This window comes from Callorhinus ursinus, unplaced genomic scaffold (genome assembly GCF_003265705.2).
Source record: "Callorhinus ursinus isolate GAN/ISIS: 27379988/994484 unplaced genomic scaffold, GSC_fseal_2.0 scaffold13, whole genome shotgun sequence".
NCBI lineage: Eukaryota > Metazoa > Chordata > Mammalia > Carnivora > Otariidae > Callorhinus > Callorhinus ursinus.
The window spans coordinates 22,362,331-22,382,910 of NW_027397075.1; the positions used below are offsets into that span (position 1 = coordinate 22,362,331).

The 20,580-nt window shown below is 43.5% G+C and overlaps 1 protein-coding gene across 5 annotated transcripts in view; it reads right to left on the bottom strand.

Moving 5' to 3' along the window:
* The window catches only part of SDCCAG8 (SHH signaling and ciliogenesis regulator SDCCAG8), a 232,069-nt gene that overhangs the window by 37,435 nt on the left and 174,054 nt on the right, over nt 1-20,580 (bottom strand). Inside the window, exon 17 of one of the 5 annotated variants that reach the window (XM_025877588.2) lies at nt 10,253-11,152. The exons of 2 other annotated variants lie outside the window; for them this stretch is intronic. In XM_025877588.2, the coding sequence (XP_025733373.1) occupies nt 11,149-11,152 (4 nt within the window). In that variant the 3' untranslated portion in view covers nt 10,253-11,148. Of the gene's footprint in view, nt 1-10,252; nt 11,153-11,179; nt 11,291-11,311; nt 12,901-20,580 lie in introns of those variants that run through there. 2 more of the 5 variants (XM_025877583.2, XM_025877586.2) reach the window with 2 other exon arrangements.

The window sequence follows — 20,580 nt, forward strand, 5'->3', positions numbered from 1 at the left end:
GTAATTATGTAGTCTGTAATAATCATCATTATCATAAGGTGTGCCAGAAAATTCGTATACGGTAGGGAGAGGTTTAGCACAATGTGTAATGGCTGTCAAATCATGGAAACTGGAGGTCAGCAAGTCTGGAACCAAGAACCCTTAAGGCACAAAATGAGAATAGAGACAGGGTCTGTGAGGCTGAAGGTGTGGATGAATTTCTCTTATAGCAAAGATCTTAAGATCTTCATCTTGAATAGCCAGACTTCTCCATGAGAAGTATGCTCCTAAAATTAGTGACTTGGTCAGACCCACACAAAAGTCAAAATTAAATCAAGCTGTGTCTTGTACCTCTTGAGACCTCATTGCAGGATGAATCCTGAAGCTTCCTACAGAGAGATCTCCATCCCTACCAGGATACTTGATGCTGTTATTTCTGACAGAGAGAGATCCGTTGGGTATTGTAGCCAAAAAGAGAAGAAAACGCATGCCAGTCCAGCGGCAAATGCGGGCTCAGTCAGTGCAAGTCAACAGAGCCTCTGTCTCTTGCTTTGCTCATGTTGTAAGTGATGATAACCACCTCTGATAACCACTTAACCGAGGGGATGGAGAGGGCCAAGCGAAATTCATAAAGCATGCATGAGGTTGCAATTACACAAACACAGAAATGATCTCTCTTTTAAGAATCAATTTTGAGTGACTTCGATCAATATGTTAAGTACAGAAGCTTTCTAAAACTAATGCCAACAGCAAACTTAGAGACTGTACTTTGACATCAACCACCAGCATTACAAATGTCATGTTTGTACAAAGACTGCCACCAGCAGAAAGTTCAGAAATAAATACACTGCATTTAAAACACCATTTCTCAACGCACGATGCCCGTCAACGGGGGGAAGCCATTATAAATATGGAGACCAGGCAAAGCCAAGGCGTTTTTACTTGAAGGGTAGATTCTCTCTCTATATCTTCTGCACGGCTGCTATATTAGATTTAAAAAGAAAGAACCGTGCCTTGGATGCAAAACCAACTATGAAACAATGAGGACCTTTACGTGACTTATCTCTAGTTTTGTGCTCATTTTCACTGTTGATTGGACACGGAGAATGAAACTTCCTTTGTGTCTCCAGGATCAACACAGGAGGCACAGGCTGAACTTGAATATTCGTAGGATTCTTTCCATAAAGAAAATTAAGGAAATAATCGATAAACTAATTGTGATAAAGCAGGACGCCCATTTCTTACTCCCAAGCACTAATGTTTTTAGCATGTGTGATGAATACCTATGATTCCTCCATCCGTTTTCATTTTTGGAAGTTCATCTCTGTATATTCTGTGACAATCTGCTCCCCTAGAATTTGGAATTTGAACAGAGCAGATTTGGTTGCTTTTTTTTCCCCAGATGAATGCACAAAGACCCTTAAAAAACAAACGTTCTTTAGAAGACAGCGCGATGAGCGTATTTCACATTTATTAAAAATATAGCATCTACACCAAAAGACCTCCAGGCTGAACTCTGCCCCCCAGCCCCAGCCCAATTCCACAACAGGAAGTTAAATAAAAACATAATAAAAGGTCCAGGAAAAGCACAATGAGAAAGAGGGGATAAAGATGGAAGACTGCCCCTCAAAATAAAAAGAAAAGAAAGAACGAACCTCCCTCTCACCAAAAACAAAAAGTAAACTACTTTCCCTGGCCCCACCCCCCCCTTTTAATGCTGGGAATGACCCACTTTGACCTAGGTATGTTAGAATAAAAATAAAGGCGAAAAGACTAGCTTTCCTTATGTGTTTGCATGAGAAGAATCACAGATAGAGCTAACAGCTCACTCCAATGTCTTCTAAGAAATCATTTTCCGAAGCAGATTCTCCCACACTGGCCTCATTATAACTGAGGCATCCATTTTTAAAAAAAACACTATTTATTTTGCCACTCTCTGCCCAAATTTGTCATCTAACTCTAGCCCTGAAATGCACCCACATCTTTTAGCTTGCAATAACTGAAACGGCCCAGTGAACTCGGATCACCTGCATGCCCCAGACCAGCTACAGAACTGTAAGGGAATCTCCCCACCGGCCAGGGCAGGATCAAGGATGAAAACAGAACCTGATCACTCTTCTCAGACCTAATTATGTCAGGCTTTCCCTTACAGTGAATCAACATAAGGAGAGGAAGCGGAGGAGCAGGACTTTCCATCAAGACAAACTCTATATGCTCCTGGTGCATGCCAGGGGTAAGGAGTTGGGGGACACACAAAAGCTGGATGAAGACCAAAGAAGGGGGTCAGTGCTCCCAGCTCCCTCTGCCTCTCCCACCTCAGGGAGAGTAATCACTGGACTCTACCGGTCCTCGGTCCTTGCTCCCTGAACATACCTGCCTTGGGTACAGAGACCATTCTGACCCATTTTTTGTTTCCTTAGGGCCCAGGAGAGTGCACAACCAAATCCTGGGAGAGATATGAAACTGCTGGTTTGTTGGGTAATATTTTCAAATGTACTCTGCCCTTGAAATGTGGCACAGGGGGTTCTAATATACAGAATCATGCTTCACAAGCATTACAAGGGAAATTTACTACAACGATCATGTTGCTAAGTGAAGAGTGACCACTTAACCAATCCATTTTGGAAATTTGGATTTAATATATCAGGTTTGCCTAAAGCGAGATATAGTGACCCCAGCTTGGCTTTCTATCAAGCTGAATTTGGAGTAAGACATTTTGATTTAGGGTCATTTATTAAATTTCAGAGCCTCCAGTTTCTTAGCACAATTGAGTGTGATCAAGGTAGACTGAAGTAAAGCAATTAAATGTTTAGCAGTTGGCCTACTTTTCCATGTTAGGAGAGAAAAAGACCTCAAAATCGCCTAGGAATTTTTTCATTATGGATTTTTTTTAAAGATTTTATTTATTTATTTGAGAGTGAGCGAGAGAGCGAGAGCGCATGAGTGGGGGGAGGAGCAGAGGGAGAGGGAGAAGCAGGGAGCCCAACGCGGGGCTTGATCCTGGAACTCTGGGATCATGACCCGAGCTGAAGGCAGACGCTTAACCAATTGAGCCACCCAGGCATCCCCGTTATAACTTTTAAAACTTTTTATTCCTTCATTCTGAAATAGAAAGATTCCCTTCTTTTAATATTGTTGTACTTTTCTTTAAAATTGTGCCCTAGATTTTTCTTGTCTTATGCATCATGGCATTTTTATTATAAGCAGTATATATCACTTTAAAATTAATATTGATTTTTGTTATTGAAACTCAAATGGACACCGTTACAAACTTATTCTATTCTACCTTCCCCAGGAAGTTTTCTGACCATCAGACACCTGCACTATGAATGGCACACCTGGTGGGTTTATTGAAATCCTGACCATGTAAATGGCCCCATTGGCTGCAAAGTGCTTTGTCGCTCACTATGCGAGATGCAGGAATGAATAGAAAGCTCTCCCCTCCAGCTGTGCCCGCCATCCAGTGGGACCACAGGCCTACATACCCAGGAGACCAGGTTCCAGATGGAGCCTGATTTTAGAAATCTTAATGATTCCATAATGTAACGTCCAACAAAGACTCTCGACCAAACCTAATAGGGTTTCTCTGAACCCTCTTCGGAACTCGGCTTTGATCTTGGGCTTCATTGTCCGCCCTGGTCAGGCCTGCATTGCCCAAAATCTTGTCAGTTGAGAGAGAATCCCCTGGCCCTTGATATCTGATCAACCTTGATATCTGATCAGAATTCCTCTTCTTTTCACCATTCCCCAGGTGGTATGTGCTCACCCTGCCTGCCTTCAGGAAGAATCCTGTTAGGTTGGTTTAGCCAGAATGCCCTTTTGTCATTTTCCATCCACTGATTTTCCCGCCCCCACTCCATCCTGCTCCTTGCCTGCAAACCCCCACTTTTCCTTGCTATATTTGACATCGAGGCCAGTTCTAGACTGAGGTCTCTCTCCTCCTATTTGCAAGACTTCCTGAACACAATTGTTCTTACCGCCTTAACTCCTGTTGGGTTCCGGTTTTTCCTTGACACCTCCCAAGCCTCACACTGTTCCTCCGGAGAACAAGCTCATGACTATCAATAGTAATAAATGACGTAAGAACATACTAGGCTTAGCTAGAGCCAAATCTGTATTAGCCACCCCCCAAAACGCTACCTCTTTTCTTATTCATACTTCAACTATGCATCCTAACACCCCATAGGGGCCCAGTGCCATAGACCGTAGTGCCCTGGACTGCAGGGCAGGGAGAAAGGCACTCGGAACGGATGCATCACCTGCGTGGCCCCAAGATGACCCCACGTGAAAGAGGTCTCTCTGCCCCGACGACAGTGGGAGCCCGTCAGTAGGAAACAGAATTTTCACCCCGTGACCATCAGTTCTCTGGTGCTCTGCTCAGCCTCGGCATCTCAGACTCATCATCTCAAAGGGAAGACAATACTAATAATCCATCTTGCACAGCGTATATGAAAAGAAGGATCTATTTCATGTTTTAAAGGTCATTGAATATATAACAGCTAGATAGTTGAAGCAAAATACCATATTCATCAGTGAAATAGGAAAGTTTAGCAGCATTCATCTGTTCTCATTTTAAATTTACCACAGTATGTAAATGAGAGGATTTAAAAAAGCACCAAGCAAAAATCTGAGCTAGGTGCGAATGAAAAGCACAATCAGAAGCAAATTTGTGAGCCTGAAGTGCAGGAGTTTGCCAAATGGGCTGGTGCTTAGATTTTACTACTAATCTGAGTGTATGTAAAGCCAATAGAAAGATCCCAATTATTGTTAAATACCCAGAGTAGAAATTTGCTGCTAAACTGCTGTATAGTATCGGTCTCAGGTTGGCTTTTGTAAACATCTTATTTTATGTACTGAAATTATCACAGGAATACCACACACAAAGCTGAACTTTAAACACACAGTCCTAGTCACAAAAAAAAGTCTGAAGAAAAGGGAACGGAATACAACTGGGATTAGAGACGGAATGACCTGATTTTTAAGATATTTTGCAGTAGTTGGGAGAATCTGCTTCCCTGGAAACAGCAGTTTTTCTGCCCACTTAACATCTTAAAATACAATTGATGGCAAAATGAGATAATCTGATCGTTACTCAGAGGAGTTTCTTAGGTTCAGAACATCTACGCTGTATCAGATATTCACACCGTATCGGGGCACAGAGGCAGTTTTGTGATGCATGCTCTTGTAGATCTTGGTGGGTCGATATGTTACCTTGAGACATCAGCCCACTGTTTAAACAATACCCTGTCTGGTTTTTATGGAACAAACTACCTTCAAAGCCAAAATGAACCATATGACATGAAGCCAAAGGGAAAGAGTGCTGTACATTCTGTAACCCAAGGGTGAGGAGTCAGGAGGCCTGGGTGTTCATGCTAAGCTAATCCTGCAGACTTGGCCTGGGGCCCTGAGTCTGCCAACACAAGTGGAATTTAGAGACAGAAAGGGCTGAGGCAACCACAGGGTCCAGCCTGAGGGACAAGGAGACAGACTGCCACACGGGTGCAGATCGAACGCCTCTCCACAGCCAGTTAGGCGACATGACTGAGCAGACAGCCTAGTCTGACTTCCCAGTGTCTCACGACGCCTGTGATTCCTTCCTTCTTCCTCAAGTAACATCAGGACATTTATTCAACTCTGAAAAATGGGGATAGTAAAATAAATGTCTTTTCTACCTCATAATGCTTCATCATTGGACATGTCTGACTTGGGAGTGCCCCACTATGTTTCAGGCACTGTTCTAGGCAGCAGAACACTGGTAGTAAGCAAGACAGACAAGTCCTCACCCTCGTGGCCCCTACATTCTGGGCAAGAAAAGGAAACAGGGTAAGTATGGAGAATGGTGGTTCAGGAATTCTTCAACGTTTTGAGAGTCTGGCCAAGGATTGGACCTAGAACTTAGCCTGCCATAATGTAGGTACTCAAAAACTAACTGGATCTGCTTCCCAGAAATGAATCAACATTAAATTTTCCATCCATTTTTGGAAGATTCACAGCCCATCTATGGATTTCAGATTAAGAATGTCATTGCAGGGGCTCCTGGGGGGCTCAGTCGGTTGGGCATCTGCCTTCAGCTCAGGTCATGGTCCTGGGGTCCTGGGATGGAGCCCCACATCGGGCTCCCTGCTCAGTGGAGAGTCTGCTTCTCCCTCTCCCTCTGCCCCTCCCCACCCGCTCATGCTCACTCTCTCAAATAAATAAACGAAATCTTAAAAAAAAAAAAAAAGAATCTCATTGCAGAGGGAAAGGAGACGAGGTCTATGATGGTGATGAAACCAGGGGAGGGCAAGGGCCTGAGAACCAGGAGGAAAATATGATGAAAACAGATCATTATAAGGCAAAGATGTAAGCACTGGGACAAGAAATCAAAAGGGCAAAATGGACAGACAGACGGAAGGGCTTGGTCAGGGAAGGTTTCTGAGAAGAGGGAAGAACCTGAGCTAAGCCTTTTCTTCAAAAATTTTTTTTACTGTTTACATTTCCTTTTACAAAAGTAACACATGCTCAGTGCAGAAAACTTAGAAATTCTTGGAAAACATGAAGAAAACACACCAATAACCCCACTGCTTAGAAATAACGAATGTGAACTATGACATTCCTCCACCTCCTACATGGGTGTGTAACAGGGTGGAGAACGGTCTCTCCACTAGGTGTATGGAAGAAATAATTTGATAATCTGAGAAGATCCCAGAGGGACTGCTGAAGTTCTGGGCTCATTAGCTGGCCTCCTGGGGCAGTTTCCCAAACTCTGGGTCTTGAGCCACTAGCAGGTCATAAAATAAAAAAATATGGATTGCAGTCTACAGTAAAGGTAAGTACTGTTTTACTAAACTTCCTTTTGCTCCGTGTGTGTGTGTGTGTGTGTGTGTGTGTGTGTGTGTACAAGGTTGTAATGTTAACTTTCCCTTTTACTCGGGATCTAGGCTAGTTTGAATGTATGTGCATTTGAGGCAAGAACTGGGGCAGACTTGGATTGTTCTCCATGATAGAGGGTAAGGAATTAGTGTCCCCAGAACATGACAAAGACTCTGAAAATGACAAGGAAAGGGGAAGCCAGAGAGAAGACAAAGGTTCCTGAGTGGAAATACAGACTAGAAGGGACTTTGAAAGAGAGAACCACATATCAACGGAGATTGTTGCGTTTCTTCTAAGGGACATGTGGTGTAAACGCTCATCATCTTCTTTCTTATAATATCCTCTACAGCAGCGTCCATGCTGATCCGCAGTGCTTTGTGCATATGAAGTCTTCTGGAGAACTCAAGAGAGCTGCCGAGTTCCATATACGAGTTGGCACAGAGCAAAAATTGAGTCCACATGTGTGGGATATAAAAGCTAGAGTGTGAAGAAGATATTTTGGGTATATATCTGTATCTATTTTTTTGGCAAAAATGGAATCATATAAGATATACTACTTTTATCCTATTTCCCCTTGGAGATATGGAGATATTTTGAACATCTGTCATGTTAATAAACGCTTTTCTACGAACAAGCAACGTTATTGGCATTTTAGAATTCCATTGTGGGGAATTTACGTAAGCTGTTTATGTAACTAGTCTTCTAATGTTGGACATTTTGACTATTTGATTTAATATTTTGATTTGATTATTTTCAATGCTCTTCTCTTAGTTATGAATAAGACTACCGCTTCGAGCCACAATTAGTAGGACTGGCCAAAGAGAGGTATCTACTTATTACTGTAGTATCTGTAGTATCTGTAAAGGAGGATGCCTTCGCCAGCACCAAGGACAGAGGCAGGTGTATGGTGGGTGAACTGCAGGGAGCAGGGGGCAGCCTGCTGGGAGAGAAAGGAAGGCTATACACTGGCAATGCTGGGAATCAGTAAATCAGCTCTAATCTCTCTTCTGATACAATTCTTGACACCCATTTCTTGGGATTTAAAGTCCTTCTTGTAAAAGCTACAAATCTAGTTTGAACAACACATAGAATATATGTAAATCTGAAAATAAAAATTAGACTTGCTTTAGGGAAAATTAAAGCCAAACAGAAATCTGACCAACAATTGTCATTTTAAGTCATTGGCTTCAGTCATAAGGCATCCTGCAGGTTCATTCCCAGAGATATAAAAATGTCACTGGAGGGACACCTGGGTGGCTCAGTTGGTTAAGCATCTGACTCTTGATTTCAGCTCAGGTCACGATCTCAGGGTCCTGAGATCGAGCCTCGGGTCAGGCTCCGCGCTATGTGTGGAACCTGCTTAGGATTCTCTCTCTCTCCCTCTGCCCCTCCCACACTTGCACACACCTGAGTGTGCACGCTCTCCCTCTAATTTAAAAAGTCACTGGTATTTAGACCAAAGAAACAGGTACTAACAGTAATAGCTAGGAGGAAAATTACTTGATTCCTTTCTTCTCTTCACTTCTCATATCCCATCAACGCTAGCCAACTTTACCTCCTAAATATTCCTCCAATCCATCCCCTGCCCTTCATCTCTATTGCAGGCCCCAATCATTTCCTGTCTGGTTTCCCTGCCTGACCCCCTGAAATCCACTCTTTCAGGGTGCCACCAGCGTGAGCTATTGGAAATGCAAATCTGCTACTGGGCCCCGTTTCACACTCTTCATTGGTTCCCCAATACCTACAGGACACAGAGACAGGTAGGTCCCTGGCACGGATCTCCAGTGTATTCCTGCTTCCCATCTTCCACCACTGCCCTGTTGTTCCTTTCCCATGTGACATCACTTCTCTCTCCAGGTTTCCTCTCTGCCTGGCATGAGCCTTGCCCCTAAAGTTAAGTTTTGGGGGTGCCTAAGTGATACAGTCTGTTGAGTGTCCAACTCTTGGTTTTGGCTCAGTTCGTGATCTCAGGGTCATGAGATCAAGTCCCACATGGGGCTCTGCGCTCACTGCGGAGTCTGCTGAGGACTTTCTCTCTCTCTCCCTCTGCCCCGCCACTCTGCTCTCTCTCTAATAAATAAATTTATTTTAAAATAAATAAATAAAGTTAAGTTTTGGTGTTCCTTCCTCCAGAAAGCCCTCCAACATCTCCAAGGCCAGGTTTGTGTCTCTCCTCAGTGACTCTCTGCAGATACAGGCACATCTCTACCAAAGTCTTTACCACATGGGACCTGTGGGGCTAGGGCGAGGGCTTTATATCTCTTTCTCCAGACAACAGAGGTCAGTGATTGTTTCATTTCTCCATGGCCTGTGGTTCCTATCATGTAACAGGTATTCACTTTCCTTTGTCTGGTTTTTGTTGTAGTTGTTGCTATTGTTACTTTGGATGGACCAAACCATATTATAGCTTAAAGGATCGAAAAACTGCTAATAAAGCCAGGTGAGTTCAAATCCTAACAGACTGGTGGAAAGAAATGGGGGCACTTACGGAATCAGTATATAGTAATACTAACCATTAGCTAACAGCTTTTAAGTGAAAACAACTTCAGTTCCTAGAGAATTATTCATTAATTCAGCGGAGTTTTATACACTGGGACCTCGGAGATTGGGAACACGTGGTTCACAATATAACAATAGGAAAGGACATAAAATGCCATGAATGCAGTGCTCCAAGTGCTGGAAAACAGAAGCATTGGCAACAAGAGGGAGTGACTAAGTACAGAGGATTAGGCAGGGATGGTCCCAGGGAGAGCTCAGATTTTTGCTTAGCCCCGCCCTACCTAATCCTGCAAATCCTACCCTGAAAGCAGTTCTCATGTGAGATACCTAGAGAGCGGGCCCAAACACATTTTGCAGCCTTTTCTTGGGGCCCTTTGCTCTCCACGCTCAAGAGGGGGAGATCTGGAACCAAGATGGGAGCGTGGACCCCCGAGGCAGGGGTGGGGGGCTGCCTGGGCTGTTCACCCACACTCGGTCAGGCCTTCCTGTTCTGGCAAAAAGCCCCGAGGAGTCCAGGACTCTCCGATACAGCCAGGCCCCACAGGAGATAAGCCTGCAGCTGAACAGGGTGGCATCATTCAAAAGAAGAAATACAAATGCAACGTTAACGGCCCTATGTTTTAAGGGCCATGTGGAAAAACCGGAGCACTTCCAGACACAGGTCACAGAAATGATTATTTTTAAAGTGGGAGACATAACAGAAGTTAAGTATATTTGGTTGGAGCAAGAAATGATGCTCTCTTTACAAGGATCATCCTCCAAGGGCTGTTCTGCCTGGCCATGGAAAACAAGAAAAATGTTTCCTTCCTCAATTCTACACCATCTCCTTGGCCTGTGACACAGAAATCATGAGCATTATGTAAAATGTCAAATTTGGATGATTAAAAAAAAAAAACCTCTCACCAGATTTGCAAGTTAACAATCAATCTTTAATATATCAGGCCACTGGGGAAACCAAAAGCTTGGAAAATACATAACTCATTCCAATGACTGCCATAAAATTTGTAAAGTCGAAGGCGTTTACGTAACTGCTAAAAACACGAACAAGCAACTCCATTAACCATGACCTACAAACCTTAAGGACCAACTAATAACACAATGAGTAGTCAAATGGCCTGAATAGAGTGAGGGAGCTGTTCTAGTTTCAGTGAAATCAAAGCATTAATGGTTGTGATTAATATTTATCACATGCTCACTGGATACACACCATTACACAATAAAAATTAAGATTTGCATTACAATGATGGTAATTAGATACACATATATTGAAGATTTTTTCCAAATGTGAGGATATAGATAAGAGGTTATAAAATATTCTTTTAAAAGTTGCACATACACATCAAACTCTGCTTTTGGCTCATTTATTTTTTTCCCCTTCTACAGTTTTAGGAGACTGAAAAAGGCGAACTTGAAGATACAAATCATTGCAAATTCATGAAGTGAGTGTCGCCTAAGTGCCTGGCACTGGGCTACATGCTCGAGATACAAAAATGACTGGGATATGGGTCCTGTTCTCAAGGAACGCAGCGTCTAACAAGTCGGACGTTCAAATAATAATTAGGACGTCCTGGGCCCTTCACCAAAGTGTGGTCTGAACAAAGCGTTGAGAAATGCAGACTGTGGGTTGAGGAAGGATTCCCTGAAGAGAAGACAGCTGACCTGACTCCTGAGGAACAAGAGGTCTCGAGGCCGAGAAGGAAAGGGTTGTCCAGACTTCAGGCAACATAGGCAAGAGCATCCAGCCTGTGTGTTCTCCAAGCCCGGGGTTCATTCCGAAGCCCACCACAGGTCCCTGCTACCACAGTCGGCACTCAGGAATTACCTCAAGAGTGTATGTATAAACATCGAATTAACAAATTAATAATGACATGAACACACATCTTCTTTCTGTATATACTCAGCAATGATTCTAGATCCCCAAGAAGAGGAAGAACATAAACCAAAAATCCCTTTGGAGAGCCTGTGAATTGAGCAAAAAGCAGATGTTTACTCTCCTTGCTCATCCATAGCCACCTGGGCCATAACGGAGACACCCCAGCCCTCCCGTCAAAGCGGACCTGTTTCTCCTGAAATCCATCCCATGACACAGTCTCAGGTGCCTGGAGTAAGCACAGCTCAGAGTTCACGGGCAGCTAACAGACCTGCCATTGGGCAGGGCCTGCGTGTGCCCCGGCCGTGAGCAGCTCGTCCTGCCTGTGAGTTAGAGAGCATGGACCTGGCCATCACACAACACTGTAGGGTACAAACTACAGTGACAATAAAGACCAGGGCTGGACCAGCATGGTGAAGGGATGAAAGATGATCACAGAGCCACGAGAAACCATGCGGTCCTCTGGGAGGTGCCATAGGGTCACTTCCACACCTAGACGGGTGATCTGATCTGTCTCCAAACCCAGCTCCGTGGGGCGGCTTGGAACCCTTAGTGCCATGTCCTTACACCCTTAGCTGTAAAGTTTTCAATTTTTACCGATGTTCTTCATTATTATTTTAAGGAGGGCCCACTTAAACTTTACAAAGGATCAATCATTGCTAAGCTGTATCAAGGCTTTTCATATACTAATGTATGTTTTGCCCCTCCAAAGAGAGGGTCGAGTTTATGCATTATGTCCCAAAGTAAATCCTGTATTGCTTTTTTTAAAGACCATTTTGTGGAACTGATTGTTCATGAAATCCATAGGGAAAAATGCTGCCCCGCCCCTTTGGGCCACAACGGATGTAGCAAGCGGGTGAAGAGGCAGCTATACTGCCTTATTTTGTGTGTGTGTGTGAAGCAGTTGTGTGTTCTAATCATCATCTTGGTGAATACTATGACCTAATTAAGAAAGGAAAATGGATGGACGCTTGGCCAAAAAAAAAAAAAAAAAAAAAAAAAAGATACAAAGAGAAGTGGAAAGATTACATTCCCGGGATTGAGACAGAGGTTAGTTGTTCATTACTTGTCGATTTCTTCATTCATTATCATTCTAGGAATGGGACTTAATGCATTCATAGTACCCTTTGAAAAGCAGGCACAGGTTCTCAATCCAAGACTCTATCTCAACCCATTTGGAAACCATTTGCATTTTCAGCAGCCTGACCTCCTAAGAAAGCACTCCTTCTAGGACTTCATGCAAGGAAGAGATCAGCTCCCTAAAGAAAGTAGGGCTGCAGCCCCTGCCATCCCCAACTGAGTAGCAGGTCACTCGCAAATCTGTGCGCAAATGGTGACTCTCTGGGCTGAAGTGGCCACTGCTTTAAAGTTCACTTGGTATAAGAATGTTCCACTGGCCCAGCTTCTGGGTGGTGTGAAGCTGCTCTTCTTAACCCAGGGGAAGAGAGAGCAAAAAGGGAACAGAGAAAGCTCCTTTTCCTCTGCCTCCAGGTTGGCTGCCCCCTCTCCGGTGCAAAGGGAAATTGTGCATGGGGAGTGCACTGCAGAGTCGTCTTCTAAAATGAGTTCATATTTTGCACATTTTCATTTGTCTGACTCTAGTGGTTCCCTCCAAAGTAGAGCGGAAGCTCTCTGAAGTGATGGCCACTTAGCCTGATCATCTAATGAACCAACACCTTCCTTTGATCTCCACTGAAGGACTGAAAGAAGAACAGGGCACACTCAGTACTTTCGGTCGCTGACCACTAATCACCAGTATTCCCAAGCCTGGTTCTACTGCTTGCACAAGCGTGACTTAACCTTCGGTGAACTCAGAAATATGATTGCTAAAAAAAGAGTTTGCTGATTCAATGAAAACTAAGTGGAATGATTTAGAAAGAAACAACAAAGCAGAGGTTTTTTTTTTTTTTTTTTTTTTTACAGTCTGTCAAATTAAGTGTGCGTGAGATAATCATAAGAGACTTGGCGGAAGAGGGTCACCGAAACAGCAAATTCTGCAGCGAGGCTGCTACCCACGTGTCTTATGTCCTCAGCTGGTTTACAGAAACCAAAATTGGATGTGTCAAAAGATGCAACTTTGGAGTGGTGTACCCAGAAAAAATGACATAGCACTCCAAATCGGGTGATCTGTACACAAAGAAAATGTCTCAGCCCAACATCTGGATCACTTGTTATGATTTCCTGACCTTTCAATTAACCATCCAACTTCTGGTCTCGAACTTTTTGGATCAGCCGGCTTTGCTAAACATCTGTTTACCTGCACATACTATTTTGCCTTGGATTATCAGTTCTAGCCCACCTCCCTCCTTCTGGAAACAGATAAATTGTCGAGTGAATTCAGCAGAAAACACAAGAGAAGCAGTCAGAAATCACAGATTCTAGTCACTCCCTGAGCCTTACATCTTCGGGCCTGTTTCCTTACCTAGAAAGCGTCTGCTGGGGGGAGGGCTGGAGGGTGACGGGGAGACGCTAAGACAAGGGGGCCCCACTGATCTTTCAGGTGTCTCTGCTTCTTTAAAATGCCATTCGGTGCAGTTCAGCTCATAGAAGACACACAGTGTTCCCAAAAACATTCAGTCATCTTTATTTAGAATATAAAATGCAAATATTTGGAAAATATATATAAATTTGCTGTCAATGTCCTTGAGAATGTCCTTGAGAAAGGTAATATTATTTAGAATTTTTTTTTAAGATTTTATTTATTTATTTGACAGAGACAGAGACAGTGACAGCAGGAACACAAGCTGAGCACGGACCCCGATGCGGGACTTGATCCTAGGACCCTGGGATCATGACCTGAGCTGAAGGCAGCCGCTTAACGACTGAGCCACCCAGGCGCCCCATATTATTATTTAGAATTTTTACCACAGAGAATAAAATGTGAAATGATTATATTCTTCTAATACAAAAACACAAGCCTAGATATATAAGCATACCATATGTGTGCATGCATGTGTGTGCAAATTTATATAATAATTCAAATACGATTTAAGTTACCCACATAAAACTGATCATTTGTTTCCTTATGACTTGCAAATGGGAAAAAAGTCTCAAAGATGCCACATCTCCCATGTCCATGCTTCTTATAATCAACTTTTGGAAGAAGCTATACTTACTAATTTATGGTTCTAAAGTGGACTGTAAAGCTTTAGTTCTGGGAATAGCATGTAATATAAAATTGTTCATATATCTTCCAGGATTAATTGTAATTTTACAAGTACGAAACTACAAACAATTCCTGACTGGAGAAGATTAACTACTCAAAGACACAAATGCCGCCTTCATTAAAATCAGAGTTCTGCAACAGAGCTACAGTGAGAAATTACAATCAAGGTTCAAGTTAAGTCACGACTGACTTTCTTTAACACCAGCGAGGCCTGTCAAAAATCCGTGCTTGCAGATAAGATGAAATTTTTAGAAAGCACTAATATTGTTTTGATATTTCTTTCATTTTCATTAGAATGGTACCTGAGTCACTCTTGGTGCCACGAAAATTAGACACAAAAACTAGACTGCTATACAAAGATAGGAGAGATTTAAATGGAGCACCCACCATCTTTTAAAATGACTATTTGCCACCTGTGAGTGGGAAAAGTAATTGTAATATTCAGTTTAAATGCTGCCTTAGAGTCTATATCAATTTCAAGTTTTCTTTTATGATTCAGCTATTCTAAGAGTCTGAAAATACTTCATTAAAAATTAATGTGTTATCCACACAAATGGCAAATATTGAAAAATGGGAATATAAATACAAACTAATAAAAATAGTAAGTCTACTAATACTGAAGAGGAAGGAAGACAGGAGGGGGAGGCAAGCATGTGAAAGGGAGAGAGATTTTAAACATCCGGTTTCTATTCTGGACCATTTATAGAAACAGACAGACACAGCACGCGGAAGCGAAATATATTCTCGGGCTCTGACAGGATTTGTTTTCTATCTTGTCATTATTTGTACTATATGCTTCCTAATACTGTTTCTCCAGTGCTTTAGACTTCCTGACCGACCATACCCGTCTTACTCAGAGCTTGCACACGGAGAGCTGCAGTGGGCTGGGTGCGCTCCCCGAGCCCTGCTGCCTGGTGAGCTCACTCCCTGCGGTTTGCGGCTCTCCCAGGAACCCCTCAGCACAAAGGCTCAGGGCCCCCGCAACTGCATCCCTGGTCCAGTCCCCGTGCATCCTTCCCAAATCCCTCCAAATGATTTTCTGGGGCTCGAGCACATGATCCCTGGTCTATTGAGCAGTGGCAGAGACGGATGCCCAGTGCCTATTTCACTAAGGCAGTCACAAAGGTAACACACCCACTCAACTTGCATCCTCTTTGTTTGCCCTTTTTATAAGCCTGAGTTCATGTCAAACAGCAAGCAAGGACTTACCTTAGGCTATCTCAGCCCTTGCAATTTAAATGCCATTGAGAGAGAGTCACACTGCTGATTAAACAGGCAGCCACGGACACACACTTGTCCCTATGTCAAAATAACACACAATAGGGTTCTCCTACACCAACGATAATGAGGGGACTATTTTGAAAATATGAAAGATTTGTTTATGCAGACTAGAAAAACATCCCTTTGCATCAAAATAAGTGTCCCTCTTTATTGCACACTCATTATTTTCTATAGAATTTAAATTGTACATGAAAGTATAATTGTGCCTTGTTTAATGTAAATTGATTGTCTCAATTATTGGGAAAGGATCTGAATTTTAATGGGCTATTTTGCTGGAGATGTGCCAGGCAAATCAGCAAAAACTCTAATAGCTCTCACTGTGGAGGTACACAGCCGAACAGTTAGATAAATCAGGAAAGACGGTGGGTTCCAGAATCGATCCTAAAGTGGTCCGGAAGAGTTAGGAAGCTTTTCTCCACGCACAAGAAATCAGCCATTAACTCTTGATGTTGAAAGAGTCTGTGACAGTGAGCCTATAATTTGGTTTCTCACTCTGAAAAAATGGTAAGCTCCACCTATTAGTAAAAAGGACTTTTGTGGCTATACTTTTTTCTTTTTTTCCTTACCGTTCCTTCTTTCTACAGATTAGGTTATCTGTGAAAAGCAAGGCTTTTCCCTGAAGGTGGAACTGACATAAAACCCAGTAGCCCCGTGTCCCCCAGACACTGAGACACACTTGAGTGTCTGAGGGTAGTCACCCCAGGAAGTTGGCTGCAGCCAGGTCCCAGCAGCATGCCACCGTAGTTCCTGCCTGACACATCTCCCCCCACTTTTTTTTTTTTTTATAAATCCAGTGTCATGAAGTCAAGCAAATCTCCTCCACACTTAACGATCATGGGCAAGAGCAGACCTCAGCCGTTTGGCTACCCAGGTGGTTGCAATGCTGCTCCGGTTAAATTACAACCAGTGGTGCCCGAGGTATAGATCCACATCTGCCCAAAACTGCCAGTCTCCTACGATCTTTTTCTCAAAGCCTCAGCCTCTAGAAGCATGGCTGATAGAGGTGTAAAAATCACCTCTGGTCAGAGTAGGATGAACTACACAGCCAAATTTACACCTCAGCTATAAACCATCAGGAATTTACTCTAACTGCTATCTGAGATATTTTAGGCACTGAAAATACGACGTTTTAATCATTTCACTCTCAAAAGAGCCTCTTTTTGCAATGGAAAACTGGCAGTATTAATCTAGACATACATATAGATGTTATGTGCAGAGCAGAGATTATGATTTGGACCAGTGAATACAATTTTCTTCTCCTAGTCATTAAACTTTCCTGAATGAATGTCTATGATGCTCAAGAATCAAGCAGAATATAAGGCCTTTCTTTTCATAACTGAGTCCAGAAAGAGCAATAAATTATGGCCAACTACAGTTCTGACTGACTTCTCCCTAAAAGCTGATCTGGCTTGTAAAAAGCAACCTCATTAAGATAGTTCACTGTTTACATGTCCTATAACTTTTCTTTTTTTTATGTACATAAGAGTTTCTGGGCAACTAGATGTTTGACTAAAATTCCATGTTTCAGGGGCGCCTGGGTGGCTCCGTCGGTTAAGTGCCTGACTCTCGATCTCAGCTTGGGTCTTGATCTCAGAGTTGTGAGTTCAAGCCCCACCTTGGGCTCCACGGCGGGCAGGGAGCCTGCTTTAAAAAAAATTCCATGATTCATAATTACTAAGCCTCAGATTTTGGATAGTACACGCCAACAGGATGAATTTTAATAGAATGCCACACCCAAGGCACATCATTTCACTGTAGGAGTATGAAATCTGGCCACAAGTGGGCATCTAGAAATAAAGAGCCAAAGCAAAGCAAGAAAACATCACAGGAGAGAGGGGAAATAATGTAAAGGGTGAGGGGAGAACCAGGCAAAGATGGGGAAGGAGGGGAAGTGGCAGGTGAGTAGCCCTGGCTGGCTGGAAAGCAGCCTCGGGTTTGGCATCTTCTCTGAGTCCCGCACTCGCAGAGGCCTGGCTGAGCCTAACTCAGCAGCTAGAGTCAGCATCGGCTAGAGGGATGTCTGCTTTCTCCTTTGTCTGGCATCTAAACATTCAAATTTGCATTTCGTGGGAAAGAGAGACTCCAAAGTCACTTTAAGGCTGCTTTTCTATATTTCTACAAAATGCCTTTAAAATACCTGCTCTTTTGGGGCACCTGGGTGGTTCAGTCAGTGAAGCACCTGCCTTTGGCTCAGGTCGTGATCCCGGGGTCCTGGGATCGAGCCCCGCATCGGGTTCCCTGCTCATCAGGAAGCCTGCTTCTCCCTCTCCCACTCCCCCTCCCCCCAGCTCCTGCTCTCTCGCTCTCAAGTAAATAAATAAATAAATAAATAAATAAATAAATAAATAAATAAATAAATCTTTAAAATACCTCCTCTTTAAACTCTTGCATGCTTTTCATGGATGATAAGGAGAAAATAGCTTTGCTCATATTCACACAAACACAAATATTTCAAGGACAGCGGCAATTTTTTAAACGAATTAGTTTCTAGGAAATGAAAGTCCAGAAAATATCACGGTGTATCATCAGGATATCATCCCCAGACCCTTCTCTTTAATCTGTTAAACTGCCACGGCCGGCAGTCTGCATGTTATCCGTGGTGAGAACAATGCATCAAACTGCTTCCCTTCTGCCCCCTCAATGTACAAGTTCAACTAAACAGAGGAAAACACTTTAAAAGGTCTAAAGGCCTTGTTCCTGGTGGAATCACCTCAGAAGTTATTGTGCTGAAAATTACCAAAGAAATGCTAAAAACAACATGGAATTCCACAAAGGGGTCCATTCATATGTTTGACTGATTCTAGAGTTCAGTCTTTTGTGCCACGTCAAGAGCACAGAAGCGTCATGCCCAAAGGGCCACACACAAGGCTTGGCTGCACGAGTCCCACCTGCCAGGCTGAGAGCCCCCACTCTCCTGGGACTGCCTGGCGGGCTCTCCGACCCCCAAACTGAACTGCCCTTCCCAAGTCAGCGGAAAAGGTCTGCCATCGAACAAAACCCCACAGAAGCAGCCTCAAGTGGAGTATTTCCCGAAAAGAAGTGAGGTCTGGCCAACCTACCAGCAGATCCTATTTAGTTTCAAAGGGAGACCTGCTATTTTGTGTTTTTCTTTTCCTTTATTTTTCATTGAATGATGATACACTATTTCATTTGAATTGCAAAATAAGACCCAGGAATGAGTTATTTTATTTAATGAAAACATATATCTTAGCAGCGGACTCGAAGCTCCTTTCAGTCTCCCAACAACCCGAGGAGGTGGGAACCTTTCCTCCCTCCTGTTGTGGATGAGGAGGCTGAGTCACTGGGAGGGGAGGGGCAGCCTGTTTCAGCACTGGGGCTGGGATTAGAACCCGGGCAGAAGGCTCCAGAAACTGCATGTTCTTAACCACTAGGCACCATATGCTGTATTGGTAATTAAAAAATCTTTTCAAAAGCTCATTTAGTCTGGCTGTAACGGGTGGGGGGGTGGTGGGAGGTCTCTAAGGCACATTAGCCCAAGGAGCCCCTAGCAGAGAATTTGACTCTCAGATGCCACACTATCACTCCTGGGTTTGGAATGGGAAAATGTGCCGCGGAGCTTCAGAGCTCGGGACTCGGGGGGGTCCTGGAGTCCAGGCCCAGCTCGGATGCCGGCTGGCTGGGGCCACTTGGGGAGATGCTGCGGTGTACCCAGTGAAGGTGTGGGCTCTGGCATCAGATGGTCCTGCATTCCCCAGACTGGCCCTGCTGCCATGTATCAGCTGAGTGCAAATGGTGACCATGGTAAGTCACATAACCTCTTAGAGCCTGTTTGCCCCTCTAAAAAACAGAAGACAAGAATACTATCTTAATTGTATTGATCTAATAGTCACATTCCATATGGCCTCTCTGCTGCAGATTCTTTAATTATAAAACTGCAGTCTTGCATCAGAGATCACCAAGGCCTAGCTCCCTAACAAACACTGTGATTCCATGATGCCATGATGGTAAGACGGTCGACTGAATAATAATGCTATACTATATTTACATAGTGCATTTCCCCCCAGCCCCGCCAATTTTTATACCTACGATCTGATTTGATCCTCATAACTATTCTGCGTGGTCTTTAATCCCCATTCCATGGATAAGGAAGTTGAGCCCAAAAGAGTTTATTTGGCCTGTCCAAAATCCTATGTTGGCAGGTGACATCAACCGTGAACTTTTGCTCCTTAGCTACTGTTCTTTCCTTATTATAATTTGTTGTTTCCACAGAAGACATGACGCCTTTTGGCAATAAGCTTACAAATTAATGGAGAAAGTGAAAGATAGAAATCAGTCTGCCACCTGAGTCATACTGCCCACACCTCAAGTGATGGGTTCCTCCTGCCACTTGGAGTCAAATGCCACGCCCAACCCTAGAATTCAGGATTCGGTTTCTGAAGCGGCTGCTGAAAGGATGGGTTAATTAAGTCTAAAAGTCAGGTGAATTTCTCCCATGGGGAAAATTCTGGAACCTGGGCAGATAAAATCCCTTCTCTTTTCCTCCCTCCAGTGGGCCATGTGGAGGCAGTTTCTTTGTAACAGGCTTATCCAGAAACATCTCTGTGGTTGTGTCTCTGTGGCTTATCATGAACCAGTCAGCAGTAGGATAACACACTGTCCTATACTGTTCTCCATTCTTCCATGCCTCACCTTCCTTTCCCTCACTCTCACTGCCCAGGGACTGAAGCCAAACAAACTTTCTCCCTTAATTCTTGCTCAGGTTCTAAAACAATGGAAATGAAGGGATTGGCCAAATCTTCACAGATATCACCCACTTGGGTAATTAACATACCTAAAAACGGACAGAGAAAGATACACACCAGAGGAATAAGTTATAGGAATGGAAGTAGTCTGATAATGCAAAGAAATGACTAGTGAAAGGAATCAATGAGCTCAGGACCTAGAAACAAGCTACCACATGAAAATGGGCAAT